This window comes from Columba livia, chromosome 2 (assembly GCF_036013475.1).
Source record: "Columba livia isolate bColLiv1 breed racing homer chromosome 2, bColLiv1.pat.W.v2, whole genome shotgun sequence".
NCBI lineage: Eukaryota > Metazoa > Chordata > Aves > Columbiformes > Columbidae > Columba > Columba livia.
In genome coordinates this window covers 86,465,421-86,484,262 of record NC_088603.1, presented here as the reverse complement: position 1 = coordinate 86,484,262, position 18,842 = coordinate 86,465,421, and the positions used below count along the sequence as shown (strand labels likewise).

Genomic DNA, 18,842 nt, shown 5'->3' with positions numbered 1-18,842 from the left:
AAATAACTAGAGTCATCAGAAAAGTCTGGAGAGGAACCCACAATATGTCCTTGCCTGATAAGAGAAAGATTGATAACCTAGATGTCTGCTGCTTTAGACAATAATTACTCATTATCTGCAAGCGTCTGAATGGTAAGGATCTTGAAACTCTTTTCATACTACTCTTTGAAGTAGCTGCGTTGACCTTGTGACTGAATCAGTCCCTTTTATGTTTTCAGTTTCCTTATCTAATAAAATACTTAATGGAGCTCCGACTCCCATGAGACTCAGATTTCTCTAAGATGGAATGAAGAAAATAAATGTAGTTGCTTGCCAAAGGAACAAAGACCGAGATTGCATCTAGCTATGTCAAGAGATCAGGGCAGTGACCCATAAACCTCATTCACATGGGTATCGTACCTGTTGGGGATCAAAGGCAGAGACATTTAGTTGTCTGACCATGAGAGCCTGATCATTCCCTGCTGACTGTGATCACACACATAAGTGAAGTGAAATGAGGTAGAAAGAACCAGCCAAGAAACGCTGTGGCCTCATGCAATTGCAGGACTTAAACAGAGCACGACTTGTTCCTGATTTTAAGGAGCCCAAGGAACTAAGAGATACTCAGGAAAATGAAGCTTCCCATCCTGTCATTAAAGCACATGAGGGAAGTTTGTTAAGTCTGAAAAGTGACTGGACTGAAGACTGGGCACATGGTAGGGACTAACCAAGGCCCAGAGCAGTTATGCTACCTGTTCTAATGTAAGCCATTATGTTGCCAACAGAAACATAGCAGATCTTTCCTGGCTTTAAAAGATATGCATTACCTGTGTAAGTTATGATAGTATATTAAAACAAAACGAGATCATATGAATGAAGAATTATTTTTAAGGGTCTGACATAGCTAAGGAAATCACTTGTGGTGACAACACTGCATTTTTATCTGCATGTAATAGAAAAGAGAATGTTGTAGGACCAGAGGCAATGGGAACAAACTGAAACACAGGAGGTTTGCAGAACATCAGGAAATGCTTTTTCACTGTGAGGGTGACCAAGCACCAGCACAAGTTGCCCACAGATGTTGTGGAGTCTCCATCCTTGGAGATGTTTGAAAGCCATCTGGACGTGGTCCTGGGCAACTGGCTCTAGCTGACCCTGCTCGAGCAGGGGGTTGGACCAGGTGATCTCCAGATCTCCCTTCTGACTGCAGCCCTTTTGTGATTGTATAAGTAAGTTCACAGCAAAAGGTGTTGCAGAAATATCTCTGGCAGATAAACTGACATCAGCCTAAATTTAGCTGTCAGATATATATAGACAGACATAGTAATACACAGATATCCCAATACTTCCTTTCTTCCTGAGGGGGAAATTTTGTTCAGAAAGGACATAACCTTGGGTTCTTGACATTGTTAACTCTAGGACATTGTGCATATAACTTTTTACATGCTCAGTAGATTTAATGTATTAATAGCCTACTGACCAAGGTGAAAACTAAAAAGAACTTGCCACTTTTATGCCCACCATCTAAGGAAAAATACTGATGCCAGACTACACATAAAAAGATATATGGAGATTTCCTTTTACAGGATGAGTCTTGTAATTTTACACCTTGTAATTTTTTTAATCCAAGGTATTAAAATAAATAATGATATGAAGTTGCAGAAAGGACTTCAGGTTTGAAGAGAGAGAGAGAGAAATTTCTTAATAAGCAGGCAAATGTCTTCAGAATACAACTGAGTCAGCAAACTTCCTATTTTTCTTTTTGCATTTTTACACAAACTTGCCAAAACCCAAATTAAGTGGCAAAGAAAACTAACAGAAAGTAGATATTCAGTGGGAAGTAAAGAGTCTCCACTGCTTCCAAAGGCATGTCTCAAGCCTTATTTGCCTCATGGGTAAGGAATTGCCTAAATTTTTATTTCATATTACTAGGCAGCTTTAAAATACAAATTCATATTAAGTATAATTAGAAAAATTCTACTTTTGGAAACAACTATATCCCAGACTGGCAACAAAAGAAAGCAAACCCCAAATCAATGGCCATCCTTTTTATGCGTTGCTCCTTTTGCCTCTAGGCGGTTTAGGATACAGTGAAAGTACCTTGGTTATGATTTGATGGGAGAAAATATTTTGGGAAGCAATGAGTCTGCTCAAAGAGAAACCCACCTGGCCCTAGGTAGCAGCTGAGCTTTGTGGAAGGGGGTAGGTGCATGCAAGCCCAACGCTGACAACCCGACCCTGTCAGGTTGAATGTGTACTTGGAGTGTGGACTGCTGGTGGCCATCAACCCCATCAGGAGGGCGACATGCAGTGACCAGCTGCCAGTAACAAAGGCCACTGCGCAAAGGAGTAGTCACCTCTTAAATGCATCCTGGCAGAAATGTGGAAAACTTTTACTTGTCAAATCTCCCTAAAAAGCATACATATTTGGATGTCTCCATATATATTATTCCAGAAGGGTCATTCATATTATGCACAGATGCATCAGATCAGTACATGAACAAAAAAGAGAGGTCCGTGAGGATACGTATGTATTTTTCCATGGAAGGAATGGGTTTGCTTCCTTCAGATTCCAATACCAGCATCCTCCCTATGTAACACTTTGGTGCAGAACAGTGGTATGAACAATCTTTCATGTTCACCTGAAAGAGCCTCTTCCAAAATGAGTTCTGTCTGGTAAACAAGTTGTCGATCTCTTTTTCAAAACCAGAAAATACATCAAAGTCAAGATATGCAGACATGATCTATCCCAGATTGAATTTTCACATTGAAAATATCCTTCTTCATACCTCAGGTCAGTATCCTGTTTTATTGGTAAACTTTCATTTGGACCTGTTAATGTCTTTGTCACCAATATGCTCTTTTTCTGATTTGTTAAAGATTGTCTTGGTTTCAACAATAACTGCACAGAGCAAAGATTGTATTAGTCATTGTAAAAAAAAAAAATTACAGATGGGTAATATATGTCAAGGCTTTGGTCCAAAGCATATTGTCTTGACACAGGAAAATTGTATGCAAATATATGTATGTCACACTTCTTTCTTTTTTATTAGTATTTGGCTTTAGAAAGAATTCCTGCAGCAGAAACAGTGCTAAAAATGCTCCACAGATTAAGATTTATTGTGTGCATGTGCTGACTTTATGTATATGTGTCAATGAGGAACTATATTCTCTGAAATAAAACTTTTAACCTCTCTGAGCTATTAATCCGTAAAGCTACATACTGTTGCTTTCCCTATATGTTTGAAATATTCAAAAGCAGTCTAGAGGATTTAGACACGTATCATCTGTTAATTCTAGTCACAGACATTTACCTAACTCCTCTACATGATTTTTATTTTTTTTTTAATTATTCAGGCTTCCTGTTATCTGCGGTGATGGTTAAGTGTTACCTCTCGGTCACCAAAGAGGATTAGACAGCTTTGTACCAGAGGAACCAAAAAGGTGAAACAGCTAGGAAATAATTATGCAAGCATATAAACTGCACCATATTTTTTTTCCAGAAAAGACCATTACTTTGGAAGTGTGTGAGCCTTACTCTTCTTCTAGTAAAATAATGTTAATTGGAAAGAAAACCCACAATTGCTATTGCTATTAATAGCGACACTATTTATTTTAATGCAGTTTGCTCTCTTTCGGTCCATCTTAAAGTACTTCTTGAAAGACTTGAAGTAAAAAAAACCAAACCAAAACAGTAAAAAAAAAATTCTATTCCCATTCTTTATACAATTACAATATCTTGGAGGAACTAAAAGAAATTAAAATCCCCCTTAGGAATAACCTCATCTTTTAGGAGTTTTCTATCTTTTATTTCAGTCATTTTATATTTAGAAGACTGCAGCAGTGGAAAAGAGAGGTCAAAAGGTGGAAACATCAATGCTTATGTAATCCCCAAAGAGGATTATTCCCCTCACAAAAATGGCTAGTATGAAACATGAAATTAAGGATATTCATTTTGTGTCTGCACATCACTTGTAATGGCACTGGCGAACCTTTAGAAAAATAGAGCAACTTGAGAATAACTGAGCTTTTCCCATGGTATCAGCAGGGATAGTATTAAAGTTCAAATCAGTTTTTCTAGCCCAGCACATGCCAATGAGCTTTGCAGAGCCTTCCTTCCCCTTGCCACCACACACTTCTGCCAACTAAAGGATGGCAGATACAGATTTATTAGAAATTGTAGAAGGGGCACCACTTGGATTTTAGCACTCCTGTTACTCCTAGCAAATATGCACGCATTGTTTTCTCATTTGGACCAGGGCTACACCCATTCCCAGATGAATAAAACACATTTATTGTGTTTCTGTGCCAGGATTACACAATCGGATGTGGTCTACAATATGAGAATAATAAAAGTGTAATGATTTTCAAGCACAGTGTATGCGTAGCACTTTGTAGAACAGAAATTGCTGCCAGATACTTTTGTTACTCATTTCATATGTGAATGAAGGCAATAGTCAAAGGCATTTTATAAGTTGGGTGGACTAAAAAAAATTCATGTGCCTCTGCAGATCTACTGAATGTGCCAACTCAGCTTCCAACAAAACTTCAAGGCAAAAAAAAAACTTACTAGCCTCAGGGCTAACACTCCAAAATGAATGCCTCTTTAAATCAGTATTTACATATCACATACAAATGCCCAAATTCTTAAAACCCAAACAGGATAACTTCTGAGACCTAACTTTGATAATTGCGTTTCCCCATATATGAATGTTTTCATAGAAAATGTAAAAAATTCCCACTGAGACTTAACTTAAAATCAAGGCATTATTTTTACAGAATAGGACTAGATAATTAGTACTTTCACCCAATCCAACTAGTTTACCATCAGGACAGTGATGAAGGAATTGCTCCAAAAAGTAAACCAGGCTCAACTGTTATCTTGAATTTTATTGATTTGATCTAAATTTAGAAATATTTTCAAAATCTAATAAATAAGTTCTTAAATTTTTTCTCAGTTCACTGCAAATATCATGAGAGAGAAAAACTGATCTTTTGATAATAACCTAAAAGTAGGATGAGCTGGAATAGAGTACCTTGATTGAGCATTTCCTTGCTTATTCTACATATTTAATCACATTGTCGACACATTATAATAATGTTTTTTTTTTTTTAAAAAGTAGATGGTAGGACTACTTGTGTTGATGTCACGTCACTTATATCTTGATCTGCTCTTGCCTGGTTTCTCTTAAGAGACAGAATGTCAACCAGTTTCTGCAGTGATAAACAATATGGTTTCATTTGATTGTCACTGGTGATATTTTTGGCTCATTTTTCATGGCTCTGTCACCCCAGATTCACAAAAATGCTGCTTCTTCTTATTTGGATATTGGTTTTCAGTGGCAATTTTTCATACTTGACTTGACCAATGTGACTTTCACTGCTGTATGCTGACACGTCCTATGATATGACTACCTGTATCAATCCAGAGGACTTAAAATACTATCTCAAATTTGACTGTAGATAGTTCCATGAAAACAGAGGGTTATTCCACTACCAGGAGCATTCAGATACATTTATATCACCTACTTGTTGTCATCTGTATGGTTTTCTTCTGAATTGAAAAAGAAATATATATTTCGTTAATATTCCTACCTTCCAACTCCCAGCAGCCAAGTTCTGCAGTGCCCCTGCTGCCCCCTCCAGCGTGTCTGGATTTGAGCACTCAGAAAGAAGTGTGAGGTAGGGTTTGACTATTGAAGGGTGCCACAGCATCTGGATTCCTTTGGGTGGTTCTGCACAGTCTGGGAGAGGTCCTACTCCATCCCACTGTTGGAAGATACAAATCAGACTGTCAGCGAGAAACAGAAAAACACTTAACAATTGCCTGAGTTGAGGCTATAATGTCTATGTCTGTGTGTGTGAAGGCATCTGCCTGCAAGCAGCCATTCTCAGTTTTAGCATAACATGTTCACAGAGAAACCAAATTTCCTCCTTGATACTCTTTATAGAGGAGCTATAGCATTAGGCAGAAATCACAGAGTTTTAGCTAGCTGACATAGCAAAACTTTTTCACTGCATTTGTTTCTTTGGGTGGGAACAGAAGCCCAGCGAATGTGAACGTCTCTGAAGAGGCAAATCTAGAGCTCGCATATGAAGAGAATTTTCTTTTTCACATCCTGCTCAGTTTTCCGTGTTCTCTTTCTTCTCATGAGAGTGGAAAAAAACAACAACATGAAACACTGATGTGGAAAACTAAATAATGAAAGGCCATGAGCCTTCCATCCCCTGAAAGGCCCCAGTGTGACAAGTCTCCTCCAGCTCTTCAACTTCTGGCTTCTCACCATGCAAGTTGTGGAGGCGTTCAGCCACATTGCCAGCCATACAGTCTGAGACTCCAGTGTAGAAGGTAGAACCACCTCTCACAAAACAGACTTTTCCTCTCATCACATAAAGAGTTTTGCCATGAAAATAACCCTAGTTCGATATCCAAAATGGGCAGTATTAACACCTGGACAATAAGCAGGTTGTTGCACAAAACTCACTACCAGAAAGAGAAACTTTACTCCAGCAGAACAGCAATTCACCCAGCAGACTTTTTATTTGCTTTGAACAGATAAAGGGATTTAAAAAAATCATAGCCTTAATACTAGTGTTAAAAACAAGCCCTGATTTTTTAACACAATCTCATCTAACATCTCTGACAGGTAGAGACTGCATGATATGATGCAAAGCAAACCTTTTAATGCCATGGGTTAGAGCTTCCTGTGATTACGTTGATAATAAATGTGTGTCATAACATTAAACATCTGCTAGACATAGTAAGATAGCACAGGCCAAATTAATTCCTTGTTTAGCTCTGCAGGAATTAATTTTCCCAGCTGATTTGATTAGTTATGAGTCAAACAACACAATGATACTTGTACTGGGAAAAAAACTAGATTCTCGCATTTTCAGGAAGTATAAATCATCATTTTAGTTAAGCTAACTTCAAAAATATACATGTAGTTTAAAAGACAATAAATCAAGTATTATCTAATAACAGCTAACATAGTTTAACTTTCACAAGGTTTTGCCAGATTACTACCACTGAGAATCCAGAACACTATTTTTTTCTAAATTAAAGCAGAAAAAAATGCAACAAAAAGGAAAGCTAGTGGGACCATTTAATACACATGAGCAGTTACTCAAAACCAGAGAGCTGGGCAGATATGAAACTCACTGTACTGGACAAAAGTCACCACAGTTTAAAAGAACTGGCACAGCAATATCCAGTAGTGGTTGAGAAACTATAGGAAAATTGCGTCCCTTGCAACGACACTCTTATAGGACTGTGCTTTTGAATTTTTTTAATACATTTCTGCCTTTAAACCAATAGGTTGATTTCACTGTATGCGACTCAGTCCTTTTTTCTCCATATAAATCGCCATCTCTGCCAGAAATGACTTCTCATCAGCTCATAAAAAAGCACATAAAAACCTTCTCCTTAACTCTTGGAATTCAATCATTTGCACTGCCAGAATATTTTTTGAAAACAAATGAGAAACATGTGTTACAGGTCAAATCTGACCTCATATCAGATTTGGGCTTTGTACCTTATTAAGTCCACTAATGAATGACTTGTGATGTCCAAGGTCACAAATTCAGGTCTTTATCCATCTCCTTCCAATTTGCACAAATTAGGACACATTATGCAACTGAACAGTGTTTGCACAGGGTACTTATTATAGTATTACTTTATTTCAGTATTTACAATCCCAAACACCGCTGAAAATCAGCTGACATAAATAGACCTGTATATATGTTCATGCTGTGCTGGTACTTACAAAGCAATAGAAATGATACTTGCGGATAGATTAATATTTAATGTGGTTTTGCCATTCTGCCCAGTAATGAGAAAACATTTTACAAAATATGTGAGACAAGTTACTGCATTTCCCCACCCTTCTTGCTACTCACTGTTAGCACATGATCGCATTAATTTATCACCAACTATGGGGGAAGATATTTTTCTCAAGACACTGTGATGCCTCAGGGTCCTTGTAAGGGTGATGGATGTCTTTGGTACCGCACCTGCATGTGCAGTAAATCTAGTGACATTGGATAATGTCCTGCACTACTCTTCATATGTGGTGTCTGTGCCCAGAGCAGCTGAGTGGCAAAGCAATTGAGGAGGAGATTTTCCTGTTCTTCACCCATTTATTTTGTGTTTCATAAATATAAACATCAATTGCCTGAGCAAAAAAAGTATTTTCCCCAAAACGATATTACAGTCCATTTTCTCAAGTGGCGGCTGAGGGCAGAAGTTGCTTTGTAGTTCATATTGCTCAATATTAATGAACCGAGGCAGTATACTAAAAAACTCTACCTAGTGAATTACTGGAATAGTTCCTGTATTGTTGCAGACCATCAGGAATGATCAGTAAGGTCTATTTGAGATAGGCTGTGGATGTATTAGGAGCCTCTGAAAAAGAGGACAACTGCATGCAATTACTCTTTCTAGCTTATGCTAAGGAGGGAAAAAAAGTCATAAACAAATATTCCTTCCAGGCTTCCCTCCTTCAGCTGAAATTACCCACATATATTGTGGTTGAAGCTGACAGACTGTTTGTTATGTGGGTGAGATACAATCTCTCATTTCCTGAAACTGGTGCAAAGAAAGGATGAAAGTTAAGAAGAATATATTAAAAAACCCAAATACAACCTTTTTAAGAATGACACTTCTGACAGTAGGAGTACTTTAATAAAGTTTCCAAAGTTTTCATTTTGCTAAGGAACTTTGAGGAATAAGAGATCATTCATTGAGATGCTCACCCGTGCCGCACAACAGATCATCTACCACCTTCTTTCTAATGAAAGCAAATCCATGTTAATAGCGTAACTGTACTGAATCCCAGGAAAAGCTTCAACTCAGTAAGAAAAATGCATTCTCCATATTTTGTTTTTTGAACAAACAACTTCAAGTTGGTGGGGTTTGTAATTTATGAGTATCACATGACAACAGGTTTTCCTGTGATTACAAAACAGCAGTGTTTTATTTTCATTTATTAAATATGACTATTTTCCTTTCCCCCTGTCTGTGCAAAAAGCCACTACTAAAAAAATTAAATCTAGGAAAAAACTCAAACAAAACCCTGTAATAACTAAAACGATCTTGATCTCTTCCCAGTGATCCTAGACATTGCAAACAGTCTGATAATGCTGTAGCTATGCTCTTTGTAGCAGCAGAGACAAAATTTATATTAGCAACTAAACACTGCTCACCAAAAGCATTTTTTAAATGGTGAAGACTTTGAAACTAACAGACTCCTTAAGAGGACAATGATTTCTCACTCTGCATATCTTAGTGGCTGTGGCAGTCTATGGCAGCCGTCCCTTGGCACATCAGTCCAATACCCTCTTTTGGAAACCTTTGTCCCAAGAGATGCACTGGCCAATGCTGTCAAGAGCAGAATTCTAAAGTTGAGCACCAAAAAACCCATCAAAATCATGGAGCTTGCTTTCAGGGGTGATGGGAATCCATGCAGCTGATACAAAATAGGCAGGAATGCCACTATTTTAATCAAGTCAAACTTCAGTTTAGACAGGACTAAAGAAAGGTGCACATACAAATGAAAGTGTCTACTGACAGAGAGATTACAGAAATAGGGTGGGACTGGGAAGATCTGCTATGGTTCAGCAACAGATAGTCCCAACAAAACTGCACAATTTCTGGATATGGTTTATGGCATAAATAATGGTAACATCCCCAATTTGATGCAACAGCGTTTACAATTTTGGGAAAGGTATTTGGAATGTTTTCAAAATATTCCAATGTTTTGAGTCTTTATTATTAATCTGAGAGATAAATAAATCTAAATTATACTTCAGATTATATATTACATTCTTAAAATAATTGTTAATGCCTTTATTCAACTTTGTCATATTATTACACTTAGCTAAGAGAAATAATTTCATTTGATTTGTGCATTTTGTCTTCGCTTAAAACCAGACTCCTTCCAAGTAAAACAAGATGGAGTTAAATACAGGGACAACAATCTCTTGCATCTCACTACAGCTCTTTCTCCTCAACCCTCCATAGGAAGCTGAAGCTAATGGACTTTGCACTATATTCCATAAATTGACAAATATAAACTATATTTAATAACCCTGAGTTTGGATACAACTTGGTCATACAGGATACTGAGAGATTCCCAGGGTACATGAGATGTTTCTGTGTAGGCAAGCAAGAATCTAGAAACAGCTGCCAAGAATCTATGCAATGATAGTTGATTTCTTGCTAATCAACACTTGGCATAACCACCTTGTGCAAGACAAGGAAGCGGCAAGTGGAAATAATATCCTTCCTTAGCAGAACATACTGGCAACACAGCCTTTCACCCCTAATCTCACTTTAGATTATTAGCTAAACTCAGGAGCTGCTGCCATTTCTCTGTTTCTGTGCTTATGGCTTGATACAAGTACTGAAATATACTTGGTGAAATAGTAGTCTCACCACATGAGAAGGCATATCTGACAGCTTGATTTTTTATTCTTTTTGAAATATTATCACCTTAAACCTGCTATTTCACCTGGACAGAAGAATTTACAGCCCACTTAGCAAGCATGCTAAAGAGGTGTGCCAATCAATTCGTAACGATGTGTAACTTCAAATGTTGCTGTTATACCTTAAGCGTCCTGACAGAAGGTGAACGAGAAGGTCAGGCTCATTTCAAAAGTGTCACTTCCAATCAAAAATCAGATTTTGGGCTAGATTCTGGGTTGACAAGAATGATCACAGAGGGGAACTCGAGAAGAACATGAAGCCAAGAAGTCAGCCTGTTTCTGCTTAGTGAAGAAAGGAAAAGAAATATTGCCACACGTATAAATAACAGGCTGCATAACAAGAAATAAAATAAGGATTAATGACAACTGCCTGGATCTTGCACTGAAATTGGACCATACACCTTATTTTCCCTAATTGCTTTTTGTCATAATCCTTGTTTCTCATACAGCTGAAAGAATAAACCTGCTGGCAGCAGTGAACCTACCAACAGCAGCGACAAAATTTTCAGTGGTGCAAAAATTAGTTTCTATCTGAAGAGTGACATGATACAAGGCAGAGAGGTCAATGTCTATGTTGTCCCAGTTGGAGATGAAGGCCTCTACAGCTGGAGAGCTTTGTAAGGTGAGGGCTCAGTAACAGCTGATTACAGGTGAGGCGCAGAGAGAATATAACAATGGTGACAGCAGGGCATTACGGTCCTTCGGGTCTGAGACAGAAAGAAAGTCAGAGGAGTCTCTTTTTCCCGAAGCCTTTACAGAGGTTTTGCTTTCTGTTTTTCCATAGGTAGTACCAGTGCTATACCTGGCTTTTCTCACAAATCTTTAGAAGGCTTGTGTCTCTTCCAGCATTAACCTTGCGTGACGAAGCATATGCCTTAGGTGTCTGAGCTATGGTAGGACAGGGCCCTTACAACACCACCCACCTTTATTCTGAAATCAGGAGAAAACTTGCTTCCTGTGATCCTAAGAGAAATCCCTAAGTAAATTAATTTGAAAGGTGTCATTAGACTTATCTATGAACTGAACAAAGAAACATCTCTTACTTGATTTCAGGATGTAGAGAAGTTAGCACTGGTATAGACAACTGATGTCATTAATGAAAAATATATTCCAATTTGTTCTTGAAAGACTTTTCAATGAAAACCACATTTTATATTACCACTCAGTTCTGTTCTTCGCCTTAAGTAACTTATGTGCGATTAGAACTGAAATATAACCTAGACAAGTAGGGATAATTGTTTCCTAAATCATAAAACAAATAAATTAACTTCTACTTTCTTTACAGAGAAAGCCAATGAGAAAATGACTTTAATATTAAAGGTTTCTCCTGGTTTATAGTTTAGGAAACAAAATGCCAAGCTGTATGTGGGAATTTTTTTAATTTTTTTAAGTACAGAAAGCTGCAACTTCATCCACAGCCACTGTCTAAAATGATACAACTGCTGTAACTGGCCAGTTACAATAGTTTTGCTATTAGCAGCTTTTAGATAAGTTGAATACTTTTATTCAAAAATAAAGACCACCCTATAAATGTCCATCTCGGACGCTTTGGAAGGAGTTCAAGAAAATACACACTTGAGAAACTAAGTGAAGGACTGAAGAAGTATACTGTAAAAGGAAAATGTCACAATTGTATTCACTAAAATGTCACAAATGTATTCACTAAAATCTGAACGTTTTTTCCCCATGCTGTTTTGTAAACCTTATCTTCTGAGGAAGACTGAGACAGTCAATTTTATTATACAAGACCCTCATGTGCTGCCAAAAAAAAAAAAAATACCTACACAACACAGATTTTGGGCGACATATAATATAATAATTTAAAATTCATGGTCCAAAACCTCAATTACTTTTGCACCAACCTAATAAAATGTAGCAGGCTGCAGAACTGGATACTGCTTCCCTGTACTGAGATGTCACAACTCTTAAAGATGTGTCTGTGCCCTGTGCTTTGCCTGGCAGGACAGGCAAAACTCTCAAGAATTAAAGGAATCACACAGGTAAATGACGGGAGTTTTAATCATGGGCTAAGCTCTGCTTTGTATATCTGTAAGTGACAATAATACAAAGCCTGAAGAAAGATCTGTTTTTATGTTTGTGAAGAACTTTTCCTGCAGCTCACTAGGTTTGTATTGTCTAGTGCGCATGATCTATGAAAAGTAGCCTGAAGCTCAATGCCATCTCTTCACAGGGCATCTGGGTAACTGACTACTTTTATATCCTTCTCATCTTCCATTTCTTTGAGGTTTCCTTCCACAGGTTCCAAATCCATGGTGCGCAGTGCTTTCAGTGTTTCAGATGTTGTAAATCATTGCACCCTATGAAGATTCCATAGGTATGCCTTGGTTATTTACATGTAAAACACTGTCCTTGATGAGTGTGATCTTCAGAACTGTATTATAAGATACTTCACAGCATAAAAGCTTCCCTGCTGAGGCACTTAAAGGAATGAGTGCTCTAGAAATAGCATCCCGAGGACAGCATAAGATCTGTTCTGAGGGACAGAACAAGCAGCAGGCAATAGCTTACGCACTGCAAACACGTTATGAAAGGCATTACCTGGAAAAATTTAGAAGTCTTGCAGAAAAATGAAAAGATTACTGTAAAACAACATGTACATGTGCAATATACAGGGCAGCAGTCAGCACACAGGGAGACAACGTATGGCTAAAGGAGAAGTGAAAACACTCTCCTGCAAGTTGCAGAAAGTGCTGATGAGCTTAGTTTAGATGAGGTGAATTGTGACTAACCTGAGGAACACAAGTTGATCCTGTTGTCAAAGACTCTTGCCCGGAAAAAAAAAACAACCCCAACAAAACATCCAAGACTATTGATTTTTCTTGACACACACAGAATAGTAAACAGAGTATTCCTGATTGTGACACAGTCCAGAGGAAGAAAGTGATCTGCATTTCCAGTTAGTCCTACTTTTCAGTAGTAATTGATGTATTTGGGCCCTGAAAAAATTGCAAGACAGAGCCAAAGAAGCAAAAGTAATTTTTTTTTTTCCCCCTCCATATTTGGGATGTGTGTTTTCCAGGAAAAAAACCAAAACCAAAACCACAAAACCCACAACTGAAAATAGCTGTGTGTTCAATTTTGCAAAATAAATGGATGATAAAATTTTCTTTCCCCTTATCCCAGTCTGAGTTGAGGATTAAGCTCTATGCTATTAATATAAAGGCATAGTTACTTGAAAAACTTTCTGGTTTTCTTTTCCGTTTATGAGAGTAACTTGAGAGAGCTGTTTCTGGCATGCTAATCTTACTGACAGACCTCAGTCACATTTGTCTCTAGTAGTATTCTAGTTAACTTGATAGCATTCCAAAATGTTTAGTGTCATCAACAAAAGTCCAGGATCAAGGGGTGAGAATAAAACACTCTGCACAAGGCTCCCTTAAATTCTTGAACTGAATAACTGCAGGTGAGAACTGGTATATGGCAAGATAGGGTAGGCTGTCCAGATTTAAAGGAAATGAGATGAAAGAAAAAAAAGAATTTGAAAAATATTTCTAATGTTTGTAAGGCAAATGGTCCTATGAACCACAAAATCAGTTCTGGAAAGGGTAAATTTATTTCCTTGCAGCAGAAAACCCTAGCGAACACACACCCGAAAATATGTGCATCACTCTACTTTTCTTTGGATTTTAAAAATTATATCAAACCCTTCCATTAGACAAACACAAGCAGATCTGAAAGGACCTTTATCGTGCTACATGCTGATAATGAATGCTCATAGAAACAGACAGAAGATATCTAAGAGCAGGCAAAAGCACATATATTGTAAAGGAAATCTACCAAAAGAGATTAGTTCTTTGGCCTGCATTTGGAGAAAGATCTTTTATAGGAAACCTCTAAAGTACAGAGAAGTCTGACAGGAAAAATGAAACACAGGAAACACAGGAAAAATGAAGTACAGAGTTAAAAGTATGAACCTGAGATCCAGAAATGACTGAATATGAAAGGAAGAGTTAAAAAAGACTTTATATAGTGTGTGTGCATGTGTGTGTTGCTAAACAGAGCATCAAAAGAAAAAGGCGAGTTGCAGTATGACCTATCCATATCCAGGCATGATGTTTTTGTTCCTGCACTTTGAATAACTGCAAATGTAGTGTTAATTCAGGAACAGGGATGATGACTGCTATATGGAGTAAAATTAGTTTGTTTTGGCACTTCTTACCTCACTGTAGACTAATACAGGAACCCTAACAAAAGGTCATAATAAATTCAAGTTATCTGATGACTGCAGTGTTTAACTAGAAGAGCAGGTGAAATTGAAGTCTTGCTACTCAGGAATGCCATGTTTTTCAGTACCTGAATCACAGCTTGTTAATGTTCCTATAACTTTTCCACATTAACACAATTTACCTTTATGAACTCAGGAATATTTTCAATACAGGTTTACAGAATATATGCAAATACTCTGTGCACCTAATTGCTGACTCAAATCAATATTTCCTTTGAGCAATCTGAAACAGAAATAAATTGCAATGGAAAATATTAAGTCTAGCAAGAGATGAAGACCTGCTGCCAACTTAGGGCATTTGAAAAAGTCCATAAATCAGTAGCCATTCCCATGGCTATTTAGTGTGTGTACTGATAGAACATCTTTCTCTGCAATATCATTGCCAACATTCCAGAAATTTTAAGTTGTTAGTGTGAAAACAAGGAGATAAATCACTTCAAATGTCAATCCACCTAAAATAAAAACTCACAGCACCTCAAATAACTTGAGGAAGCTATCAACACTGTACCTCTCAATCTTTGTTTGGCAAAAACATTAAATATATCAAAATACGCATGCTCTTTAAACGTTCTCCCTTATTTCTTGATTCAGTTCTGTACAGTTTTGTCTCAACATGTAGAGGCAGAGTGCAAGACTAACTTTGAAGCAAACAAGTATAAAAATGTAAGGCCAATATTTGCTTGCAGTAAGGCCTCTCTACACACACATGGCTGTGTGGAAGTACAGGATAAAGTATATGCAGATAACACCTTGTCATGGTTTAACCTGAGCTAGCAATATAACCACAACAGATACTCACTCAACCCCCTCCCCAACCCCCAAATATGGGAGAGAATCAAAAGAGAAGGGAGAAATTTGGGTTGAGATAAACACAGTTTAATAAAACAACAAAATACTAATATACTACTAGAAAAAAAATATATATATATATAATAGAATTAGAATCTAAAATAAAAGATACTCAATGTAAATCCTCACAAACTCCATCCATACTGAGCAGCCAGTCGCAGGCAGCAGTACCTGGTCCCAACAGCCAATCACAGAGAGAGAAGAGAGAAAAAAGGCAGAAAGGCCCAGAGACCTCTGCAAAACAGCAGGATGGCAAAAGGCCCAACTAAACGTCACAAATAGAACTCCACTGACTCTGACAAAAAGAGCGAAGAAGGCAAAGAAGTGAGAGAGCACTGGAAGATCCCAGCTCTCCTTAAATATGAAGCATGATGCTAATGGGATGGAATACTCTTAGTGATCAGTCTGGATGTCAGTCAAGCTCTGCCCCATCCATGCCCCCCTTCCCAGCTGCCTCATACCTGTTGGCAGAGTGCTCAGAACGTCCTTGGCTCTCAGACCAGAGCAATTAAAAACATTAACTCTGTTCTGGGGTGTTACCTCTTGTTCTCAAACTAAGGCCAAATAATGACTGTGCTAGCTATGAAAAAGAAAAGTTTCTAACTGCATGAAGAAAATTAACTCATTTTCAGTCAAAACAGCACACAACTGAATGTTAAGACTTACACTTTTCATTATAAATAGCTTCCTTTAATAGACTGAGCAGTTTACAGTATTTATGGCATTCACAACATACCCATGACTACAGTTCCAGGTGTCACCACATAATATGCAACATTCTCAAGCAAACATATTTCCTTTCATTACTCAAACCATAGTCTGCTTTAAGTTCTCAGCTAATTAGCAAAGGCAAGTGTTTAGTATATTATGCATCATGCACTTCATTTCTAATACAGTGCATTAATTATTTATATTTTAAATGATGGGCACTTCAACTACTTGCAATGCAGCTGCAAGTAACTTTCATTACCTGATCTTGTGATTTCTTTTTCTTCTTCTTCTTCCCCCAGCACCCTGAACTCTCTGTATCTTTTCCATTGGCATCACCACAGAGTAATCCATCAAGTTCATCTGTTCCCATCTGCTGTCCCTGAGATGTTTCTGCAGCTAGCCTGTATGAGAGGTTCCTCAAAATGCACACACAGTTTTCAACGGTCTGAAAATCATGATAAAAAAACCCACAGAAAACAAAAACAGAAAAAAAGTGAAAATTTGTTGATTAGGGTTCTAAATTTTAATTACTGTTTTTACAAATAACAGTTTTCATATTTGGAATTCTCATTACATCAAAAACAAATTAGCTGAGTCTACCCTGAGGACAATGCTACCTCTAACTAAAAACTGATAAGCAAACATCCAAGGCTCAAATGAAGCTGATGCCTTCTTCAGTAAAGTGAACTCCTACAAGCCACAAAAGCTGGTTCTAATGATGCAGTTGGACAGACTTCACTCCTTCTTGACTTATAGCTTTGAATCGTCAAGGGTCTTTGTATTCCCCATTCCTACAGATAGCAGAAGTACAAACCCAGTGGGCTTTGAGGTTTTGCTGTGTAAAGGGCCGCTCTCCTGCAATTCTTAGGCATTTGCAAATGGACCATGGTTACCCTAGAACATCAACTGTAATTAATTCAGCACCACATACTGAAAGGAAAAGGTATTTGAAACTAGCCTTTTTTTCTTATTTGGAATATTTTAATGTATTACAGATGCTTGAAGTCTTTTTACTTAGGCAGTACCTTTTACCTTTGGAGAAGCACGTTCATATCCTAGTACTTCAGAAAAGATGACAAAAATACAACTTAAACTGGTTGTTATTGAAAGAATTTATTGATCCCCTTCCAAGAGGAAATAATGTAGGTAGTACTGCAAAACTGCCAGTTTTTGGGGGGTTTGTTTGTCTTGTAAGGCTACCACACTCTTATTAGTTCTATCTCATACTGGATACTGAAAATCAATTTTACCGTAAAAGTTTACACGGCATATGACATATTTGCTCTTCTTAAGCCGCTATTGTATTTTCTCCTTTAATAACTCAAGCAAGAGGATGACATGCCTTCCTGTGTACACAACACAGGTAGACACAAATAAAACACTTAGCACGCAAAAATACACAGCTCAACAGAAGAGAAAGAAAAATCTGGGCTAAATTATGCTGTGCTAAGGCATCCTTCACAATGCATTTTTTTAAACCACCTGTGACTTTACAGTCGTGACGTACCCTGAATACCTGGATTTCTTGCTCCTGAAAAGACAAAGATGACAAACCTTACTATCAATTTCACTGCTCCCCAGAGCAGACTGGATCACGTACAGCAATGCGTCCGTCAGGCCATCACACTCCCTCATTCTTCTGCGGGCCTCCTCTCCAGCAGAGCTGACATTCCTGCAAGGCAACAAGAAGAGTCACCACCTCCATGGCTCCCCTGCCCACCTCCCCATCTAAAATGCTCTCATAATTGACATACATATAAAACACTTGTTTTCTTTTTTCTTTCTATCACTTCAGAGCTGTGAATAATGAAGACAGCTGTGAATGAGCTCCGGAAATGTAACATGGAGGGGAACAAATGGAAGTTATCAGGTTCTCCACAAGAAGGGGCTGAGAGGCCAAGCAGCATGCGCCCACCTGAGCTGGGAGACTTATGGCCTGCTAAAATTTGGATAAGGGCTGATCATTTTTCTTCCTTTTTTTATTTAAAAGTAGGCTTTATATTAGTGAGAAAGCATTTTTCAAATGTGCATATGTACATATAGATCAGGCTTTGCAAAAGTAATCTCCTAGGATTTGAAGAGCCCAGTAGTTAGGGCTCTTAACCTGAGAGAAAAATATTATCAAAACATAACGTAAAACACCTGGTATCACTTGCTTCTCATTTTACATGAGTGTTTCCTTTTCTCTCTCATTTTCAGAGAATATTAAGGCCTCAATCTTCTCTTTACGTAGTTACTCACAAGTTGTTTTACAATGCAAATTTTAAAACCTCAAGTTATTATAATGATCGTGTTACTCGGGCAGGGCCAGAGGGTCTTTTGAACATGTTTATAAAAACACACACACACACACAAATTACTAGATAGCATAATATGTCATAAAGTTCAAAATACTGATATATAAAGAAAGAAATACGTATGAACGAGCATATATAAATAGAATCTATACATGCTAACATCAAGCCTCCCAGAGAAAAACTGCATTCAAATTTGCGCAGCACTTATGATTTGGAAATAGGTGAATTAGCAATCTCAGGACATGGTAAAACTTTTTATATAATCTCCATCTGTA

At 37.7% G+C, this 18,842-nt stretch overlaps 1 protein-coding gene across 16 annotated transcripts in view; it reads right to left on the bottom strand.

The window, feature by feature from the left end:
- The window catches only part of CTNND2 (catenin delta 2), a 660,748-nt gene that overhangs the window by 85,798 nt on the left and 556,108 nt on the right, over nt 1-18,842 (bottom strand). For all 16 annotated transcript variants that reach the window (XM_065052649.1, XM_065052643.1, XM_065052652.1 and 13 more), the window contains 3 exons: nt 17,825-17,942; nt 16,530-16,715; nt 5,575-5,748 (listed from right to left, as the gene is read on the bottom strand). In XM_065052649.1, the coding sequence (XP_064908721.1) occupies nt 5,575-5,748; nt 16,530-16,715; nt 17,825-17,942 (478 nt within the window). The remainder of the gene's footprint in view (nt 1-5,574; nt 5,749-16,529; nt 16,716-17,824; nt 17,943-18,842) is intronic.